Source organism: Podarcis vaucheri (genome assembly GCF_965113315.1).
Source record: "Podarcis vaucheri genome assembly, chromosome: 3".
In the NCBI taxonomy this organism is placed as follows: domain Eukaryota; kingdom Metazoa; phylum Chordata; class Lepidosauria; order Squamata; family Lacertidae; genus Podarcis; species Podarcis vaucheri.
Window position 1 is genome coordinate 83,975,817 of NC_138761.1, and position 20,130 is coordinate 83,995,946.

At 45.5% G+C, this 20,130-nt stretch overlaps 2 protein-coding genes across 7 annotated transcripts in view; one reads left to right on the forward strand and one right to left on the reverse strand.

Moving 5' to 3' along the window:
* The window catches only part of PRSS35 (serine protease 35), a 161,098-nt gene that overhangs the window by 35,265 nt on the left and 105,703 nt on the right, over nt 1-20,130 (reverse strand). The window contains exon 3 of one of the 5 annotated variants that reach the window (XR_014218092.1): nt 15,189-15,246. The exons of the other annotated variants lie outside the window; for them this stretch is intronic. The gene's annotated coding sequence lies outside the window, so the exon portion shown is untranslated. Of the gene's footprint in view, nt 1-15,188; nt 15,247-20,130 lie in introns of those variants that run through there. 5 annotated transcript variants of the gene reach the window in all.
* The window catches only part of ME1 (malic enzyme 1), a 118,664-nt gene continuing 108,709 nt past the window's right edge, over nt 10,176-20,130 (forward strand). The window contains exon 1 of one of the 2 annotated variants that reach the window (XM_082216942.1): nt 10,176-10,987. In XM_082216942.1, the coding sequence (XP_082073068.1) occupies nt 10,877-10,987 (111 nt within the window). In that variant the 5' untranslated portion in view covers nt 10,176-10,876. Of the gene's footprint in view, nt 10,988-12,115; nt 12,152-20,130 lie in introns of those variants that run through there. The other variant, XM_082216941.1, reaches the window with a different exon arrangement.

The window sequence follows — 20,130 nt, forward strand, 5'->3', positions numbered from 1 at the left end:
CAACAGCAGCTTCTCGCCATTCAACCCAGCATCTGGAGACTGGGAAGCATACGCCTCCCGTTTCACCTTCCTCCTAGAAGCCAAAGGGGTCACCGACGAAGAAGACGCCAAGAAGAGGGCGATATTCTTCAGCGTCTGCGGAGAGGAGACGTTTGAAATCGCCCGGGCTCTCCTTGCACCTGAAGACGTCGCTACTGTTCCATACAAAACAATAATGGAACAGCTGAAGGGGCACTTTTCGCCGCAGCCCTCAGTGGTGGCTCGTCGAAATGCCTTCTACGCAAAGCGACAAGCCCCTGGGGAAACCATAACTGGGTTTGTGACCTCTCTCCGCCAAGCCGCCCGGTTCTGCAACTTCTCAGAGCTGGAGAACATGCTTCGTGACCGCCTCGTCGGTGGCCTGAAGGATGAGAAGCTGCAACGACACCTCTACGCTAAGAAGGACCTAACGTTCCAGGTCGCTCTGGAGGAGGCCCTGGCAACGGAAGCTGCCGAGAGGTCGACGCAAGAGGCACGGCCGAGCCTGCCATCCCAACCGAGGGTCCACCACGAAGACCTCACCGACGACTCAGGATCCGACAGGGAGGAGGTGCACCGAGTACAGCAGCGCACTCAAGCAGCGCACAGACCACAGCTGCCTCGACGAGAAGGAGGAAACTGCGCAAGCTGCGGGGAGAGTCACGAGAGGAGGACCTGCCGTTTCCGCAACGCAGAGTGCAGGCAGTGCAGAAAATCGGGACACATCGCCCGGGTGTGTCGGGCTCGGCCCACCCGACACCAGGCATCAGATGACCAACCCAAGAGCCCCAGGTCCCGGGGGCCAACGCACCAAGGCAACTCGACGGAGCTCACGGACTGCCAGGTATACCAGTTGCCCCACCCCAATGTAGAGAAAATTTATGTAGAGGTACAGATAGAGGGGGCCCCATGCCGCATGGAGCTTGACACGGGTTCAACTCTATCCATAATCTCGGCAAAGACTTTAAGGAAACTGTGTCCTACTGGGGGTCCCAAACTCAGGCCGGCCCCATTCACCCTCCGGGACTTCCAGAAACGTAAGGTCCCCACAATGGGGGTGGGGACCTTCAGGGTGCAATACCGAGGGCGGACGCGGCAACTGGACTTGCTTGTGGTCAAGGGCCCCTACATTAGCTTACTGGGATTGGCATGGTTTGGACCACTGGGGCTAGCTGTCACCGGGGTGAACCACACTAGCTTACAAGTGGACGTGGACGCCATATGCAAGGAATTTCCAGGGGTTTTCGACGGGAAATTGGGACAGTATACGGGCCCCCCATTGCACTACAGCTTGACCCCGCAGTACGACCGGTCAGGCTCAAGGCCCGCCGGGTCCCGTTCTCCTTGAAACCCCGTATAGACGAGGAATTGGACCGACTCGTGGAGCAAGGAGTGCTGGAGCCGGTGCCTAATGCCCCCTGGGAAACTCCAATCGTCACACCCGTCAAGCCTAATGGTTCGGTCCGCATCTGTGCAGACTACAAATGTACCATAAACAAGGCCCTCACGGCCCACGCATACCCAGTGCCAGTGGTCAGCCATGTCCTTGCCACCCTGGCTGGGTCGAAAATTTTTGGCAAGCTGGACTTGGCCCAAGCATATCAACAGCTGCCAGTAGATGAGGCCACAGCAGAGGCACAGACGATTGTGACACACAGAGGAGCGTTCAGGGTAAAGCGGCTGCAATTCGGGGTCAGCGTGGCACCAGGCATATTCCAGAATTTAATGGACTCTCTCCTTAAAGGGATTCCTGGTGTCACCCCCTTCTTCGATGATGTGTTGATTGCCGGGCCCACACCAGAGGAGTTTGAGGACCGCCTCCGCACCGTTCTGCACCGTTTCCAGACGGCGGGTCTCAAGGTGAAGCGGGAAAAATGTCTACTAGGAGTGCCTCAGGTGGACTTTCTGGGATTTATGGTGGACGCAGAAGGGGTCCACCCGACTGGGGACAAGGTACGGGCTATTTGTGATGCCCCAGCGCCCAAGAGCAAGACTGAACTTCAGGCCTTCTTGGGACTATTGAACTTTTACCATTCCTTCCTTCCCCACAAGGCGGCGGTAGCGGAGCCCCTACACAGACTCCTGGACAAGCGGGCCACTTGGGTGTGGGGCCAGCGCCAGGAGGCCGCATTCCAGGCAGTCAAGGACTTGCTTGTCTCAAACTCTGTCTTGGCACACTTCGACGAGAGGCTGCCGGTGGTGCTAGCATGCGACGCCTCACCCTATGGCATTGGCGCTGTCCTGGGGCACCAACTCCCGGATGGAAGAGAGGTACCAGTGGCGTACTTTTCCCAGACACTCAACGCAACCGAGCGGAACTACTCGCAAATCGACAAGGAGGGTCTGGCAATCGTGAAGGGAGTAAAAAAATTCCATGATTTCTTGTACGGGCGGCCCTTCACCGTGGTGACTGACCACAAGCCGTTGCTTGGCTTGTTTGCCCCCGAAAGGCAGACCCCCCAAGTGCTGTCTCCTCGCATCCTCAGGTGGTCAATTTTCCTTGCCAGCTACCAGTATGCACTGATTCACCGACCTGGGAAGGCGATGGGCCATGCGGACGCCCTCAGCAGGCTACCACTACCGGAAACAGGCCCTGACCCAGCACCTGCACAAGAGGTTATGAGCCTGGAGCTGCTTCCCAACCGCCCCATTCAGGCACAAGAAGTTGCACACCATTCCAAGAAAGATAGGGTCATCTCCCGGGTCCTGGACTGGGTGTGGAGGGGATGGCCCAGCAGCAGCCCCGGGCCAGAATTCGCCGGCTACACAACCCGCAAACATGAACTGTCTGCCCACAAGGGGTGCCTGTTATGGGGAAGCAGAGTCGTTGTTCCCCAGCCCCTCCGCAAAAGGGTCCTCACAGCCCTACACGAGACACATCCAGGGGTAGTAAGAATGAAGGCCCTTGCCAGGAGTTATGTGTGGTGGCCGGGGATTGATGGAGAGATAGAGGCCTGGGTCAAACACTGCCAGGCCTGCCAAGAATCCCGCCCAGATCCCCCAAGGGCCCCAGTCCAGTCCTGGGAGTCCGCCCGAGCACCATGGTCACGCCTGCATGTGGATTTCGCTGGCCCCTTTCAGGGGAAAACATTCTTCATAGTGGTGGACTCCTACACCAAATGGCTGGAAGTCGCACTGGTACCGTCCACTTCCACGTCCGCAGCCATCCGGGTACTACGCAGGCTGTTTGCAACCCACGGGCTCCCTGACACTCTCGTCTCAGACAACGGGACTGCATTTACGTCAGGAGAATTCCAAACCTTCACAGCACAGAACGCCATCCGCCACATCCGTTCGGCGCCGTTCCACCCTGCCACCAATGGCCAAGCAGAACGCATGGTGCGGACCACCAAGGACACCCTTCGCCGCATGACGCAAGGGGACTGGGAGTACCGCCTTGCTACATTCCTTCTAGCACAGCACAGCACCCCCAGCTCAACGACTGGCCGGAGCCCTGCTGAACTACTAATGGGTCGGCGCCTTGCAATCAGATTGGACCGCCTTCACCCCGATAGAGCTCAGGATGAGGTAGTGGTGGGGGAAGGCAGGAACCCCCGGACCTTCGAGGCCCAGGACCCAGTGTACGCAAAGAATTTTGGGGCAGGCCCAGCATGGGTACCCGCCACAGTCACCAGGGTCACTGGCCCCGTGTCGTACGAGGTGCTAACGGATGGGGGGCAATGCTGGCGCCGCCACTGCGACCAGATACGGCGACGATTCCCGGGAGAAACCCAGGAGGAGGACAGGTCAGAGGAGTCCCAAGGGAACAGCGGGGCAGTGAGACCCATAGAGCAGGAGGGGCCAGCAGGAGAGGCAGAATCAGTAAATACAGAGAGGACCCGTGAGGCCGAAAGGACACCAGAACCAGAACCACGACTGAGCGAGCCGGTTGCACCAGACCAAACAGCCCCATCACAGCCAGCATCCTTGGAACACGAGCCAGAACCTGGAGCCCGGACCAGGGAACACCCCAGGCCGCAACGCACACGTAGGCCGCCGGCATACCTTGAGGACTATGAATGCGACCTCCCGGGCAGGACTGGAACTTAGAGGGGAGGGGTGTTATGTACTGAGAACAATAGGATCCAAATTGCAGCAGTCTGATTAGTCCTAGAACAATAGGATTCAGAATGCAGCAGTCTGATTGGTCCTAGAACAATGCAGCAGTATGATTGGTTGGCAGGAACCACCCAATCCTGCTCCAGATTGAAGTGAATCCACAACCTGATTGGCTTACAGTAGAATTCCGGAATTAGCCAATCATGTGCAGCCCATTGTGTAAATAATGTATATAAAGCAGATACTGTGAGGGGACTTTCATTCATTCCTCCTCACCACTATGAGCTGAATAAAGAGCATGAAATCACTCTGCGACTCTGAGTATATTTCAAAAACATTAAACATTAAAACCTTTCCTATACAGGGCTGACTTCAGATGTCTTCTAAAGGTTGTTACTTATCTCCTTGACGGAAGGGCATTTCACAGGGTGGGCACCACTACCAAGAAGGTCTTCTGCCTGGTAAGGAAACCATGCAAAGTACATACAGACTTATTGGGTGCCACTAGAGAACATCGCGGGTGGCGCTGTGGGTTAAACCACAGAGCCTAGGACTTGCCGATCAGAAGGTCAGCAGTTCGAATCCCCGCAACGGGGTGAGCTCCCGTTGCTCGGTCCCAGCTCCTGCCAACCTAGCAGTTCGAAAGCACCCCAAAGTGCAAGTAGATAAATAGGTACCGCTCTGGCGGGAAGGTAAATGGTGTTTCCGTGTGCTGCTCTGGTTCGCCAGAAGCGGCTTCGTCATTCTGGCCACATGACCTGGAAGCTGTATGCTGGCTCCCTCGGCCAATAAAGCGAGATGAGCACCACAACCCCAGAGTCGGTCACGACTGGACCTAATGGTCAGGGGTCCCTTTACCTTTACCTTTACAGAACATAGCAAATTTTTGGCTTCTGAGCTGTCCTCATAAGCAAAACAACTAGAGGTACATATTCAGTTTAGTAATGGTTTCATCCCTCTCAAATGATGCAAATAAAAAAGTCAGTTAAAACACATACATAGGGTGGGAGCAGCTTAAACATAGACCGAGGATAAAAAGTAGAAGGCCTTGTCCTTTTTTTCAGCGAGCTACCCTATGAAAAAGGTTTTAAAGGGAAAGCAGGGTGGGGATTTTCCCTTCTAGTTTCCTCTCATTTTTGTTAGCTTTAAAAAGAATTCTGCTTGTCCTTTTAAACCCTTTTCACAGTTAGATGTTTTTAAACTCCTATATCTTCTGCAGCTTGATCCTATGCCTATTTACTTAGCTTGTGCGAGTTTCTTGGAAAGTAATCCTCTGGTCCAGTATGAAGTAATCCAGTTGAAATCTCCTTCTGCCTTATATTTTCTCGGGGGGGGGGGCGGGGGCGGGGGCGGGGAGCAACCCAGGGTTCATATTCCACACTAAGAATGTCAGGTGGTCATACACTGGAGCGAAGGAGGTGGGTGCCTTACCTCTGGGTGTGCAAGATTCTGGGAACAAATGTCACTGTAGAATAGAGGCCTTGAACCATAAAACAGCAGTGCATGCAAAATTACTGACAAGAAGCATGTAAAGGGCAAATGGAACAACTGTATTGTATTGTTATGCTCCTGCCAATTCTCTGAATGGTGAGAAATTCAGGCGTTGCCAGGGTTACAGCCAACGGTGATTTAAGTGGAAGGGGAAGTTACGCTTTGGCAAGGGTTTCTGGGAAGAAGCAGGAAGTGGGCTAAACACTATGCGGGGCTGAGGAAGCCATCACCACGAGGTACGGGCAGTATATTGATTGATGTGCTTGTGGAGCTGGCCTGGCTACTCTCAGGAAGGCAACAAAGGACTCTCTTGTGATGTGAATGCTCTGGACCTCTCCATCTAGATGCAGCTGTAAATATGTGTTAATTAACCATTGGCCTGATCCACCAGGCTATTATTACGTTCTTATGTTATTACTGAGTATTCTTTTCATGTGCTAGTTTACACATCACATTATGCATCAAAGGATTATCCAGATTATGGGTGTGCAGTAAACAAAGATATTAAATTTCATAAGAAATGTATCTGCATGTGCATGACTGGCATTAGAAGTTGAAGATCTCTATACTCTTATCTTTGTTAACTGATGTTATTTTGGAGCGCAAAGGGAGCAAAACTTAATTTCGGAGTTTACAAAAGCAGGTCATAATACTGAGTGACCATAAACAACCATTAATCCTATGATTATTTATCACAGTGTACATGATACCATATGAGAAGCAAGACCTAAGTGTATGGTAGGATGATTTTTATCCACTTGCACCCAAGCAAAATACTGTATGGAAACCAAGTGTGTCATAAAATGCCTTTGGAAACCAGTTTTCCATACCAAGTAAACAAGCACATCATCATGGGGGTAGTTATCAGTAACCATTTTGGAGACCTATTTTTATCTTGTTCCATATAATGGAAATTGTACTGCCAAAGTAGCAAGACAAGCTCCCCCATCCCCTGTCAGCTGGTAGAGTTTCCTTCAAAACAAGGCAAACAAGATGAACCAGCACAGCTATTTGGCAGGAAAAGGCATCCAAATCCTGATTGAGCAGCTTCAGGATTGCATAAGAATGACTTTTAGTTTAAAGTCATTGGACTCCTTAACTATGAAGTGAGATAGTATCACAGCAAAACAAACAAAACCCCAAACCTACAAATAACTCACTAAATAATAATAATAAAAAAACAAAAAAGAGTGGGGTGGATCTAAGTCTCTACTAATAAATTCACTTAATTTGGAAGTAAACCACAACTGAGCTCAGTCCTTCTTTGTAAATGGTATTTAAGGTTGAAATATAAATTATTATTTCTTTAAAACACTTCTAGGGTGAGGTAAGGCAAAGAACATGTCTATTTTTGGTAGCCTCCATGCTACTTTATTTCTTTTCAAGTATTTATTCTTGATACAAGCAAGTGCAACTTTATTTCTTTTCGAGTATTTATTCTTTGCAAGCAAATGCAAACAATATTACTCAAGTATTGTTCTTCAGGTGGCTAGAATATGTAGAATACATATTCTGACTTGCTTCATTATGAAAGTTTATATTTTAGTAAGTATAGACTTTCAGCTTCACTGACATAATAAGGTCAACACAGAAAGATTAAAGACATTTAACACTGCTCAAATTAAAAGTCCAAAGGAATGTTGTAAAGGTCTTGTACAAATCTTGCTCTTAAAGAAGACAAATGGATTGTTGTTTTACAAGGACCATTTCCCATGAAACCCATTTCTTTTATTTATTTAAAAATATATTCTGCTGTTCTGAAAAAGTTGCATGAAACATAATATGAAAGCATAATTTTAGGGTTGCTACATTATATAATTAATAGAACTATTGTTTATCATGCCTAATGCAAAGTGGCTAAATATTTAAAAGCAAAACATTCTACAAGCACATCTCTATGGCCAACTCAGGATTATTCATCTCTCCAGTGACTGCCTACACAGTCCCACAAATTTAACTCATCCTAATTTCTCTTTGTTTCCATCTTGATGTGGGGGAAGGTTATTCCACAGCCATGCAACAAATAATAATCAAGAGGATGTTGCATTTGAAAAGATCTGCTATACTGCTCTTAGGAAAAGCAGTTGTCCCATTCTGAATTCCATTATTTCTACTATCCTTTTATTGCTAGTAACCCTGTGAAACTTGGGTGAGTCTTCACAGTGCCCTTACCTCTGAAAGCAGAGGCACTTGGGGCAAGGCCTAACCTGCAGACCACAGCTGCTATGGGAACTCACACAGGGAGATACGGTCTGAAAACTGTAGGCCAAGATCGTATGGGATAGCCATTTCTTTTCTATGAGAGAAAAAATTAGGAGAAAGGAAAAGTAGTTTAATCTCAGGGGACCTTTTTAGGCTGTCACTAGAGAAGTGTGGTTTGAGTTTTGGAAAACTGGTATTTTCCTAAAACGTAGGCAGAAGTGTAAGGAACATCTGCTTTCCTTTGCATTCAACTTTGTCTGGAAAATGGTCAGTAGCAGTAACAGTATCTCATGCTTTTCATTTTGTACCTGTCAGCCATGCTAACTGCCTGATACAACCCCCCCCTTTAATAATAAAAAAGTCTAATCAAGTTTTTAGACATGGAATATTGACAGTGTAATCCTACACATGACTACTGAGAAGAAAGTCCCACGGAGTTCAATAAGACTTGCTCCCAAGTAAGCATGCAGCCTCAGAAATGTGCCAGCCTACTAGCTTTCTTGTGACTACCCTCAAGGTGCCTTATTGGTGGTGCAACACTGGTGAATCGGGATGTTTTAATTCTGGTTCCTGATATTTCATCTGCTTCCCTAATTCTGGGCCTTGCAGTAGCTTAACATAGCACCTTTGAGGATATTTGGTGATGTTGGGTATTGTTTCTTCTTACTTTATGTAACCACTTTTAAACATTAGCTCCCCTGAGGAAGATTAGCTTTTATTGCTATTATATATTACACTTGAATTGACATTGCCAGATTAATAATGTAGAAGTCATTATTCAGATGAAATCTATGTAGACAAATTCCTGGACCTATTAGGAATGCAGGTGAATACCAAAGGGGCTGCTCAGGACAGCTGTGGTCTGGGTCTGCAGATATATTTGTGCAGAACTGTGCAAAATTGTCTGAAAACACTGTCATAAAAAAGAGAAAACACTTTGCTTTATTATACTTAAAGGTTAAAGTCTGTACAATGTGCTGATGCAGGAAATGTTTGATAGCATATGAACAACAGTGCAAAGAACTTGATATGGTCAGCTGCCTTTGATTTTCATGGCTCAATGGATAAGCAGCAAAATTTCTGGGTACAACAGGAATGGGGAGAGTCCATAACCCTCCAGATGTTGCTGGACTACAAATCCCATCAGTCCTTGACCTATGTCCGTGTTGGCTTGGGGTGATGGGATCTCATGTCCAAGAACATCTGGAGGGCCACAGGTTTCCCATTCCTGGAATTCAAGATTCAATTACTGCATCTGATGATTGCACAAGATTGTTTCCAGCTGTCTGCTGCTTTCCTCATGCTGCAGATACAAACCATTTGCTGCTACTGTCAGTGGACTGGCAGTGATGAGAGTGGGCACTCACACTGTCCTTGTGTGGCCTGAGGGTGTCAGGCTTGCTGGTCACTTCCAGAAGCACCGTCACTGGGGCAAACAGCTCTCCTGAAGCATTCTTAGTGTCTCACGTTGCTGCCAATGCTGTTCTCTTAAGAAAGCTGCCAAACAGGTAAGACACTTTATAAAAATGCAAATTTATTCTGTAGAAATGCTCGATCCATCAATACTCTCCTCCTTTGCTAATGCTAATCAGAAAAACTAGAGATTAATTGCTCAATTTACACAGAAACATCATTGTACCATTATGAAAGTGTATTTACAGGCAATTCATAAAGGACCAATGTTTTCCACATCCAGGGTGTGAATAAAAGCCAGTTAATTATCATTAAAGTACATTGCTCTGTCTCAAAATACTTCTGTGCTGAATGCTGTAAGATTCCGGATAGTCAAAAGCAAGTACTTCTTTGCACGGTACATAGTTATTAAACTATGGATCCACCCCACCCCCTTATGAAGTAGTGATAGCTAGAAATTTGAATGGCTTTAGAAAAGGGTTAGACCAATTCATGGAAGAGAAGGCTACTAATGGCTACACAACATGATGCATAAATTCATGATGCTGGGAATCACAAGTTGAAAGAGATTGTGGAGTGGGGTGAGGATGCACGGTTGTTGTTGTTTTGTTTGTTTTTTGGCAGTATACACATTTCCTCACCCCCAATTTAATTTGATTTGGAAAAATCTGTTAAAAAATAACTGATGCTGCTGTTTTTGTGATATTTAATTGATTGTTAACAGGGTCCTGTGTGGAAGCCCATAATATCTGAACTGATCTTTCAGATATCCCAGAATAGATGTTGGCAACTGTTGTTTTTTTAAACGATCTGATTTTACACAGCAGTTGGCACCAGCATAGGTGCCAACTCCGTGGGGCCCTGGGTGCCCCAGCACCCATGAAGGAGGCAGACACCCACAAATTCCAGTGCCAGGGCTATGCAGTGGCCTCATGCACCCATGGGGCCAAGTTGGCACTCCTGTTAACCAGCATTAAATGGGGGGGAATGTGCGCTATCATTTTGATACCTTTGATGTGGCATTGATGCTGAAAAACAAATAAACAAGCAAACTTGCATGATCCCAAAATAAGCGCCAGTCTAGGCGACTCCTCTCTCTCCAAGTAGGAGCTATGACCCTAGAACCTCCTGCCTGCAAACCGTGCTCCCAGCGCATGCTGTTGGCATTGGCCTCATGTGGCACGAATCAAAACCCCTGCCTGAGATGGGCTTGGCCCCGGCGAGGCCTCGCCACTTGATTTCGGTGCATGTCCAAAAGGGGGCCCAGCAGCAGTGCGTTGCCATAAACGGGCGAGGAGGTGGAGGGGAGAGAGAGAGAGGCCTCCTTTACCACATACCCTCCCAGGCCACGACGGTCTTTCTGAGCTGACCCGACCCGATTTGCCCCACAGCCCCCCACGCCCAGCCTCGCTCGGCTCCCCTGCGCCCTCAGCGTGACTCAGCGGCTTCCCGTGCCCCGCTGACCCCTGCGAGGAGGCGGCTTGTGAAGGCAATTCCTCTCCTCTTTCCTCCTTCCTCCTCCTCCTCTCCCTCACAGCCTGTCCTCCCAAGAGGCGTCCGCAGGCACAGGAGGAGGCAGCAGCAGCAGCAGCCACAAGTGAGCGCCCAGCACGAGCAACAGGCGTCACCACCAACCGCCCGGCCAACCGACCTTCCTTCCCGCCTCCCGCTGACTGGCTGACTGACCCCAGGGATGGAAGGCGCCGCCGCCGCCAGGAGCCCCCCCTGTCAGGGGGGAGACCTGCCCCCCGCGTGGACCCAGAAGAGGGGCTGCGAGGCGTTGAGGGACCCCTCTCTCAATAAGGTACCTTAAATGGAGTCGGCCTGTGGCGGGTGTGTGTGTGTGTCGGAGGGTCGCTTAACGAGGAGAGGCGCGGAAAAGCCGTGAGGGGACCGGCGTCAACTTACACATCCTCCCGCCACCCCACACCCTTTATGCACGAGATATATCTATATGTTCCCCCCTCTCCCTCGGAAGTGAATCGTGCTCGGTTCGGTGGGCTGGGCTTCCCAGGCAGTTTGCAGGGCTTGCAAACGCAGCGCCGGGAAGTTTTTTGCCGGCGGAGGGAGGTTTGTTGGTGTTGTTGTTTTCCCCCCTCCACGCTCGCTCTCCCTCTCCGTCGCTGTAACCGAGCCGGTTGGCCTTTTCTGCCTTGGCTCCGCCCCAGCGCTCGGCTCTCGCCTTTTCCTGCAGCCGTAGGGAGAAGAGGAAGCGAAGCGGGGCAGCAAAACACCCTGCTCTCCCCGCGCGCGAAAGCCCAAACCCACGCTGGACTCCCCGGGGAGTTTCATGCCGAGTTATTCGTCCCTTTAATCTTCCCACTCCCCATCTCATGTTCAAATGCAAGCTGGACATGGTGCGGTGGTGCTATTTGCTTATGCCTTATAATCTGTGCACACACACACACACACACACACTCTGTACAAAAACACACCGGTCAAAAAGTTTCATAATTGTCTACACTCGCGCAGGGTTGCCAACTGGTCCAACAGTAACCGTCCCAGTTTGCTTCTCTGACCTTGACAGGTTTATGATAGGTGCTGCAATCAGCCAGGAGATGGTTCTCTGGCAGAGCAAACTGCTGTTCAAGGGACAGCCACTTCAAACATTAGAAGAGGTGTCTGCCCTGACCCTTAGGGCACAAGCACCTTGTTCCTTTCCTACAGCCAAGCTGTTCGGGCCACTGGCCACAACGTGATTTCCTCATGTGGAGCAGCAGTTTGGCTCTAGTCAGCTGTCTGTTCCTGGCAGTGAAAATTGACTCTTTCAGCAAAATCTGCAAGTGCCTTGGTCATGATCAAGTGGTGCTATTGCCTTTCCAGAGTCAGACCACACTATTTAATAGGAGACACACTTTTAAAAATCCCTGTGCCATTTCTCTCCATTACCTACTGCCGTCCAGGCAACACTCTGTATAGTGGCTCCAGCTCCACCAGCCTATTGGATATGAATGGTCACAGTTGTCGGGTAAGTTCTAAACTTGTTCTAAGCTGAACAAGTTACAGAAAGAGAGAATTGTTTTAAAGATGTATGGGGTGTGTTGTTTTAAATATACATGGAGTGTGAAATCACTAAAGGGACATGCTTCTCTCATATCCTTATTTTTGGGTGCATGTGTGCAAAGAGAAGAGTATGAAATGCACAGAAGCAGAAGCGTAGGACATTACAAAAAGAAGAGAGAATCAAGTCCAACTTAGCTGTTTTATCAATCAATAAGTTAAATATCTTTTCAAAGGTCTTAAACTTGTCTAAAACATTTAGAAAAGCACCATAAAGGAAATTAATACTCAGGAAAAGATGGGTAACAGCACATGGTGGATTGTAAAAAAAGGGGTGAGGAAGAAAAGAAATATATTCCATTTAATAGACGTCTCTATGGAGTACTTTGGGGAGTTACCTTGGGGCCAGTTTTGTGCATTACTTCAAGGTGGTGGGATGTAGGATTATCAACATAGTCTATGCATGTTTTCTTGGAAGTCAGTAGTTCAGCTAGAGTTTTAGACCCTCGACTTACTAGTCTTATGTCCCCCTTCTGTTTTTAGACAGCTATGTGCATGGCTTTTGGAAGGGCTAGAACTGAAGCTCAGTGGTAGAGAGTCTGCTGGCATGCTGAAGGTCCAAGGTTCTTTTGTTTCAGATTGAACTGGGAATGTCTCCTCTCTGAAACCCTGGAGAGCTGCTTCCAGTTAGAGTAGACAATAGCAAGCTAGATGGACTAATGATCTGACTTGGTGCAAGGCAGTTTCCTATGTTCCTAATGGATGGAAAAATGAGTTGTGAAGCACAGATTTCGTACCCCTATTCTGTGCTTTACAACTGTTTCTAAAGTCCAAATATGTTAGAACCAACCAAACAAAAGTTTATCAACCCTGATAAGAAAGATGTACTTTGAGCATGTGCAGATTTGCATGGTAATCTCAAACCATAGCACTATCATGACTATAGGGACAGACTGGTGGTGAGTTTGGGGTCATGCAGTTGTGCTGACAGGACCTCCGCTGACCAATCAAAAGTTTTTTCTTATTTCACAACATTTATATACCACTTGTTCATAATAAAACCTCAAACCAGTTTACTCTTTCCATGGGGATTTTCCATGGGGATGCCTAATATAATATAATTAATAGAATAGAATATAGAATAGAACAGAATAAAATAGTAAGTGCTGTTTAGAATGTGGCTCTGCAATTCAGTACTGCTCATAACACCACTGGGAATGAATGGCAGTCTCTCATCCTCAAAATTTGTGCCATTTGATAAACTCTTGGAATCTTCTCTATTTTATTTATACATGTGTGCTGCCCCCACACCTTCCATTAAAAAAGGGTGGGAGTATAAGTTCCCCTTGTAGAGAGTTTTTAGCCCTCTGTGCATTTCATAGCTATTACACAGGGCCAACCTTATTGTTAGGCAGAGTGTAGCAACTTGTTAGGCAGAGTCTCAGGCAACTGATTTTAGTGTTATGAAAAGATGGCTAATTTTTAATTTGATTTATTATTACAGCACTATATTTTTACTGCAAGGAAAAGGCATTTCTAGAATTTTCCATGTTGGGTGCCAGAATAACTTGACTGGTTGACTAGGGCGTGAAACCATTTGCTGCTTGGGCTTATGCAGCAAAATGCCTTGGGCAAGAGCTGACTAGTTTGGATTAGAGCTGGCTCTACTATGGCAGTTAAGATAAAATCAGATGTTGCTGTTTTCTAGAAAAGACCTCTGTGTAAGATACAAACAGTTACCATTTTAGCTATTTGTTGTAGGTTCATTAGCTCACGACAAAGGAAAGAACATTGGATACTGGTTGTTCCCAAGAAGATAATGAGCTGCCAGTCATTTAGCCCTGACTGAGGGTTTTGGAGGGTAAGGAAAAGTAGGAATAACAAACCAGTATCCAGTAAAAAAAATCTCTTAAAAAGTAGATGGTGTTAAAACTCTTGATCTAAGAAGTAAAATGGAATCCTATTTATGTGCAGTTTAATATGGGAAACTATTGCACGAAGAGGAGCAATTTCAGCTGAAAGTCTTTAAGAGCACACCTGCAGAGTTGCTATGTTAGACTGGAGGACAGTATGAAATTCTGGGCCCTGTTTATTTTTTGTTTGTAGAAGTGATTTATTTGATATACCCATTTGACAAAGCAGCAGCCAATCCAAAGCAGCTGTTGCCACATCCACAAATAACCCACCCAATTGACAAAGAAGCAGCCAATCCAAAGCAGCCATTTCCGCATCCACAAATAATTGATTGACAGCCCTGAAGAAGGTGAGGATGGGGCTGGGGGGGGGGAATCCAGAAAGGCTGGCCCGGGGGCGGGGAGAGAGAAGCCGACTGGCTCCTCAAAGAGAGAACTTTTGCCTCCCTTTCCTCCCCGCCCCAAACTCCCCCTTCACTCACTCTGCATGCTTGTCTCTCCAATGGCAATGGGTAGATCACTGCAAGTTTTTTATACTGGGTAGTAGATTGCAGCCTGGTCTATTGCTTTCATTTTATGGATCAATGGTCTCGTTAGATAGTAAAATTCATGTTAAATTGCTGTTTTGGGGGTTGTTTTTAATAGTCTGGAACGGATTAATCCATTTTGCATTACTTTCTATGGGAAAGCGTGCCTTGGTTTTAGAATGCTTTGGTTTTGGAACAGACTTCCGGAATGGATTAAGTCTGAGAACCAAGGTACCACTGTATAAGTTACAGGTGCCTTAAAATCTGTGGACCTTACCTTGGGCTAATGTGGAAGTTTCCTCTTCAAATGTTTTGCTAAAACATTACTGCCTCTTACAATTCCACATTAACTTATGAGGTTGTTCTTTTCTGGATTATTATAGTGCCATCTCTTTGTAGGCCCCATTATTAGGGTCAAATTACATATTCATAGTAACCATATGTAATATTGACTACAAGACTACTTTTCCAAAGTGGTCTTAGACAGGGAAGTAAACAAGAAGCCTGAGTGTGAGCAGGTGATTAGACCTTTCTGACTTGCTGCTTTCCCCTTGAAATTTCCCCTTTTGCCTTTTTTTTTGCTTGGAAGTTTAAGGCTGGATCCACAGCAGTTGTAAAAGTGTCTGAGGGGGAAATGAAAAAGGTGAACATAAGGCTACTGTTCCATGTAGAAGTGTTGGCCTTAATATGATTATCAGTATTGGAGTATAGGAAGTAGCCTATTTTCTCATTTTTTCTTTCTTCTAAGGTTCTCCCTAGGATCTTCATATACTGATTCATCCCTACTTTCTTGGTTTATCTTTGCTAGCTGCCACGTTGAGATAAACAATTTTTCTAGGTTTTGTCTAAGACTTTATCTTTTTTTTAAGATGGAGGATGAAGGTGTCCATACTTTATGATGTATGTTCATATGAACTATGAGAATAAAATCTATCTACATTCTACAGCACTGTGTATCTGTCCTAAGGTAACATGAGCAGCAGCCCTTGCTTGAACTTAGGGGGAGGCGTGGTCAGGGTTTTTATTTATTTATTTGGGGAAGGTTTACAGAGTCTGACAATCCCAGGTCTAGACAGAATGTCAATATGTAAACCAAAAGCTCTGCAGAGTGGGACCTAATCTTCTTAACCTCTTTGTAAAATGCCTATTTTTCAGGGGGAATCTAAAAGTTAGATATGCTGAGCTGGCTCATGCTTCTTCAGGCAGGAAGGGAGCCTGACCTTCAGTAATTTCTTAAGATAGAAAATGTTCAAGGAGAATTCTATTTCCTTTTGGGAATACTGTAACAGGAAAGTAGTGTGATACTGCTTCAATAAAATGCTGTTGAAGTGGTATTGTAGCTTCTGTTTCTTTTGGAGGTGAGTGCTTACTCTCCTGAAAATGTTTCAGAGCAGGGGTATAAAAAATCAAAACTTTGCATGGGCCACTGTGCATGTTTTATTTCAGTTATTGTATTATGTGTGAAGGAGAGAAAAAGCAAAACAAACCTAACCTTCCAGGTTTTATTAATGTACATAAAATAATGACTTTTACTCTTTGAGGATCATCCGCCTAAACCCTGTTCAAGGTCATCGTTAACAAGAAAGTGCAATTTCAGTTTCTATCTCAGTTTTGGTTTTCTGTCTTCATCATTCACAAGGGTGTGAAATGGGCCATGAATCATTGTTGTTGCAGCTACAATTGATGCTACAGATTCCAGTATTACTGAAGCTCTAAAACTGGGATGCAGTTAAGGGACTTTCCAAATGTTGCTAAACTATAAGTTGCATGATCCATGACTATTGGCCATACTGGCTGGGGCTGATGGCAGGTGCAGTCCGCCAACAACATAATGGAGCGCCACGGGTTCATAAGAAACAAAATCCCAAAATACCTTACAAGGTTACTGTAGGAATTACTGAAAAGATGCAAGTGCAATAAACACCAAAAGCACTATATAAATGCTCAGTGTTCTTTTCACACTGTGAACATGCTACAAAGAGTCATAACACAGGCAGAAGGCTAGTAAAAATGATTGTGGTTGTACAATTTTGGTGCAAAAAGTCATAATGTTTTGAGGTGCATGTAGGAAAGCAGGAAGAAGAAGACTAGCAATAATATCTTGCAGACAACTGTTTGGGAGCGCTCTTACCCAAACGTGATATCTGGTTTTGCCAGATATATGTGTAAGACTAGCATCTGACCCATCCTACGATTAAATATTGCTTCTCTTCTGTATCTTAATCACAGGGAACTGGAAAAACTGAGTAATAATTGAGTTTCCTCTTCTTAAGATCTGCCCCCAGCAGTGGCCCTGATGGCCACAACACTTCTTTGTTGTATTGCCACTACAGAAGGGATGAGGATGAGGATTGATTCTCACACTTTCTGACTGACCACTACCTGGAACTAGTTTAGCTATTACTTTGCCCATGCCCTAGCTGCTTCTACAAGGCATGTTTCCAATCATACATTATATTTGGTCTTGTGAAAATTGTATGTATGAAAATTAGTTTGTTGATAAATGATCAACATTATTTCATTTTTTGAATGATAAATTTAGTGATTATACGCCATCATATTCTCTGTTAATGTCTAATGAATTACTCTAGCTTTGTTAAGATGCTACTGTATCTTAATTTTTAAGAATGTGGTAGAATGTGCAGTATTGGTTTTTAATTATTTGTGTGTGTACGTATACATTGTTAATTTTAAAAATAGAATAGAACAATGACCTACAATAACTCATGCTTCTTATGTTGGCCTCTAATACACTACAAGTTTGTAATTTGTGCGGTGATGACACCATGTTTTCTCCGTGTGTGTAGACATGGAAGGATGGACTATTCGAGTGACACAGACTAGAAGAGTTGGAGAGTACTGTCTGACAGCTTTGAGAAAAACTGAGAATAAGTCTTGGTTTTTCTCATTTGTTTCCCTATGCTGTTTAAAACAATATTACCAAAGTGGCCAGGAATTTGTTCTATGTGATTGCGGACTGACCTAGATTCCAGATGCCTGCATCTCAAACAGCCTTCAGTTTCCTGAAGTGGCTTTATTCTCTAAATAATTTTGACATAGTTTTTAGATGCCACTTGGGTCTTCAATATGGTAAATCATACCAGATATAAAACGGCTGAGAAGCTATATTCCAACATGTGACAACAGCTACCGCTTATATAACAATAACCATTTATTCCAACTAGTTAATAATCTGACCAATTTATTCCTACTTAGACCCCTTCAAGTAATTTAGTGTGTGTGAGGGGTAATTAAATAGTACTCAAAAGGGCCAATTTTACATTTTATTTTTTCTATCCACAGAACAGGAAAATCCAAATGAAAGTGGGGTGTGTGAGGTCTGCCACTTAGATGAGGACATAATGTGCATGTCATGATAAACATGCACACAAATCCATTTTTCCATTCTAAATAGCCTCATGTACACAACCTAAACACCAAAAGTCCCTTAAAAAGGCAAAAAAGGGGACTGGCCACTCTTTTAAAAATATAATCATTTTCTAGGCAAGGGCAGGAAAAACACCCGTGAATCCTTACAAGTAGCTGTTTGAGATTTAGGGATCTGCCACTTTTCTTGCCCACCTCTCTGGCTGCAGCAAGTAGAACCTTAATTCTACTACACAACAGGTAAAAGGTAAAGGGACCCCTGATCCAGTTGTGACCGACTCTGGGGTAGCGGCGCTCATCTTGCTTTATTGGCCGAGGGAGCCGGCGTCATGTGGCCAGCATGACTATGCCGCTTCTGGCGAACCAGAGCAGCGCACGGAAACACCGTTTACCTTCCTGCTGGAGTGGTTACCTATTTATCTACCTGCACTTTGACGTGCTTTCGAACTGCTAGGTTGGCAGGAGCAGGGACCGAGCAACGGGAGCTCACCCCGTCGCGGGGATTCGAACCGCTGACCTTCTGATCGGCAAGTCCTAGGCTCTGTGGTTTAATCCACAGTGCCACCCGCGTCCCTACTACACAACAAGAGGTGAGCAAAAGTACAGAAAGCAGAAAAAACTGCCCTGCAAAATGTCTTGAGCCATTTCAGTTTGAAAGAAGGGTGCCACAGAGCTCAAGTGGCATAAATGATTTCCTTACCTCCAATTTTATCTTTACAACAGCCAGCAATAAACAGCCCAGCAATTTCCAGCAATCTTCTTGGCTGAGCGGGGACTTGAAATTAGGCTGTACAAGTACAATTCCAAAAATTTAGCCACTAGAACACACTGCTACTGCAGCAGAACCATTTCACTACAAACACTAACAACACACACACACTGGCATATTTCAAGATTAAAAAAAACTCTACAATAGTCAAAGATATTAAATGTGAAAAGACTGGCTACATAGCTAACATATTTCTCTATGCATTGCAACATCTACATGCTAACAGAAACTAGAATTCCCACTAAATCAGAGATAGCCAAAATGGTGCTCTCCACCAGTTGTTTGACTCCAATGAACTCCAGGCAACATGTTAGCGGTAATGAGAAATTAGTCCCTGTTCTACCTTAACAAACATGTACTATCCAACAATACAGTACGTCTGACCTATGGTATAGACACACTTTCAAATACGGCTCTTAGGCTGGAGCCAAGCTTTTTATGGGTTCCCTCGCCCTTTCATAACAGTTTCGAACTAGTTCTCTTAGTGGTGCAGCAATAAAACTGCTAGCACATTTGCAAAGCTAAGCAGGGTCCAGTATGGTTTGAAATTGGATGGTGCACCGCATGTTGAGATGCCTGCATTGCAGGGGGTTGGACTAGATGCCACTGAGGTCCCTTCCAACCCAACAATTCTATGATTCTGTGACTTTTCTTTGCAAACATCTGTTTATTTCAAAGAAACACTTAACACTAACATGAGAAAACTTTACCCACTTCGAAAAATCATCATCAAAACTGAAGGATATTCTCATCTCTGTTTAACAGCACTGGGGGAAATGGCTAAATAATATTTTATGAACTGAAGATACACCATTTAGATTAACAGCTCCATTGCTTATTTAGTTACTTATCTAATAAGAAAGCTTATATCCTGCCTTTCCACTGCCAAAGCATTCTCAAAGTTGGTAGACAACATTTGTTCAAAATAATAGTCTTTCAACCTTTTTAGTTCTTTGTAAACTCTCAGAAGATATAATAGGATGATCTAACTTTAAGATATTCCAGGCGCCTGCTTGCCCCACATCATCTTACTAAGAATGGCAGGACTGGGAGATTTAAAGAGTCATACAGTTGGAAGAGATTCAATGCTATCAAGTCTGATCCCCTTTTGTGATATTAACATTGACTACACAGACGGTAGCTGACTTTAATGAGCTGCGCCAAAATAGAGGTCAGAAAACGCTGGGACCAAAGATTACAACTATGCTTTTTTTAAAAAAAAATATCAGCACACTGTAGGGCAAAATAAAGACAGAATGCTCCAGAAACAGCAAGAGGTGGCCAAGGGAATTGGATTTACTATGGAAGGAGAAAAAGTCTGGACCAGATCTGTTGTTAATACAATATTTCT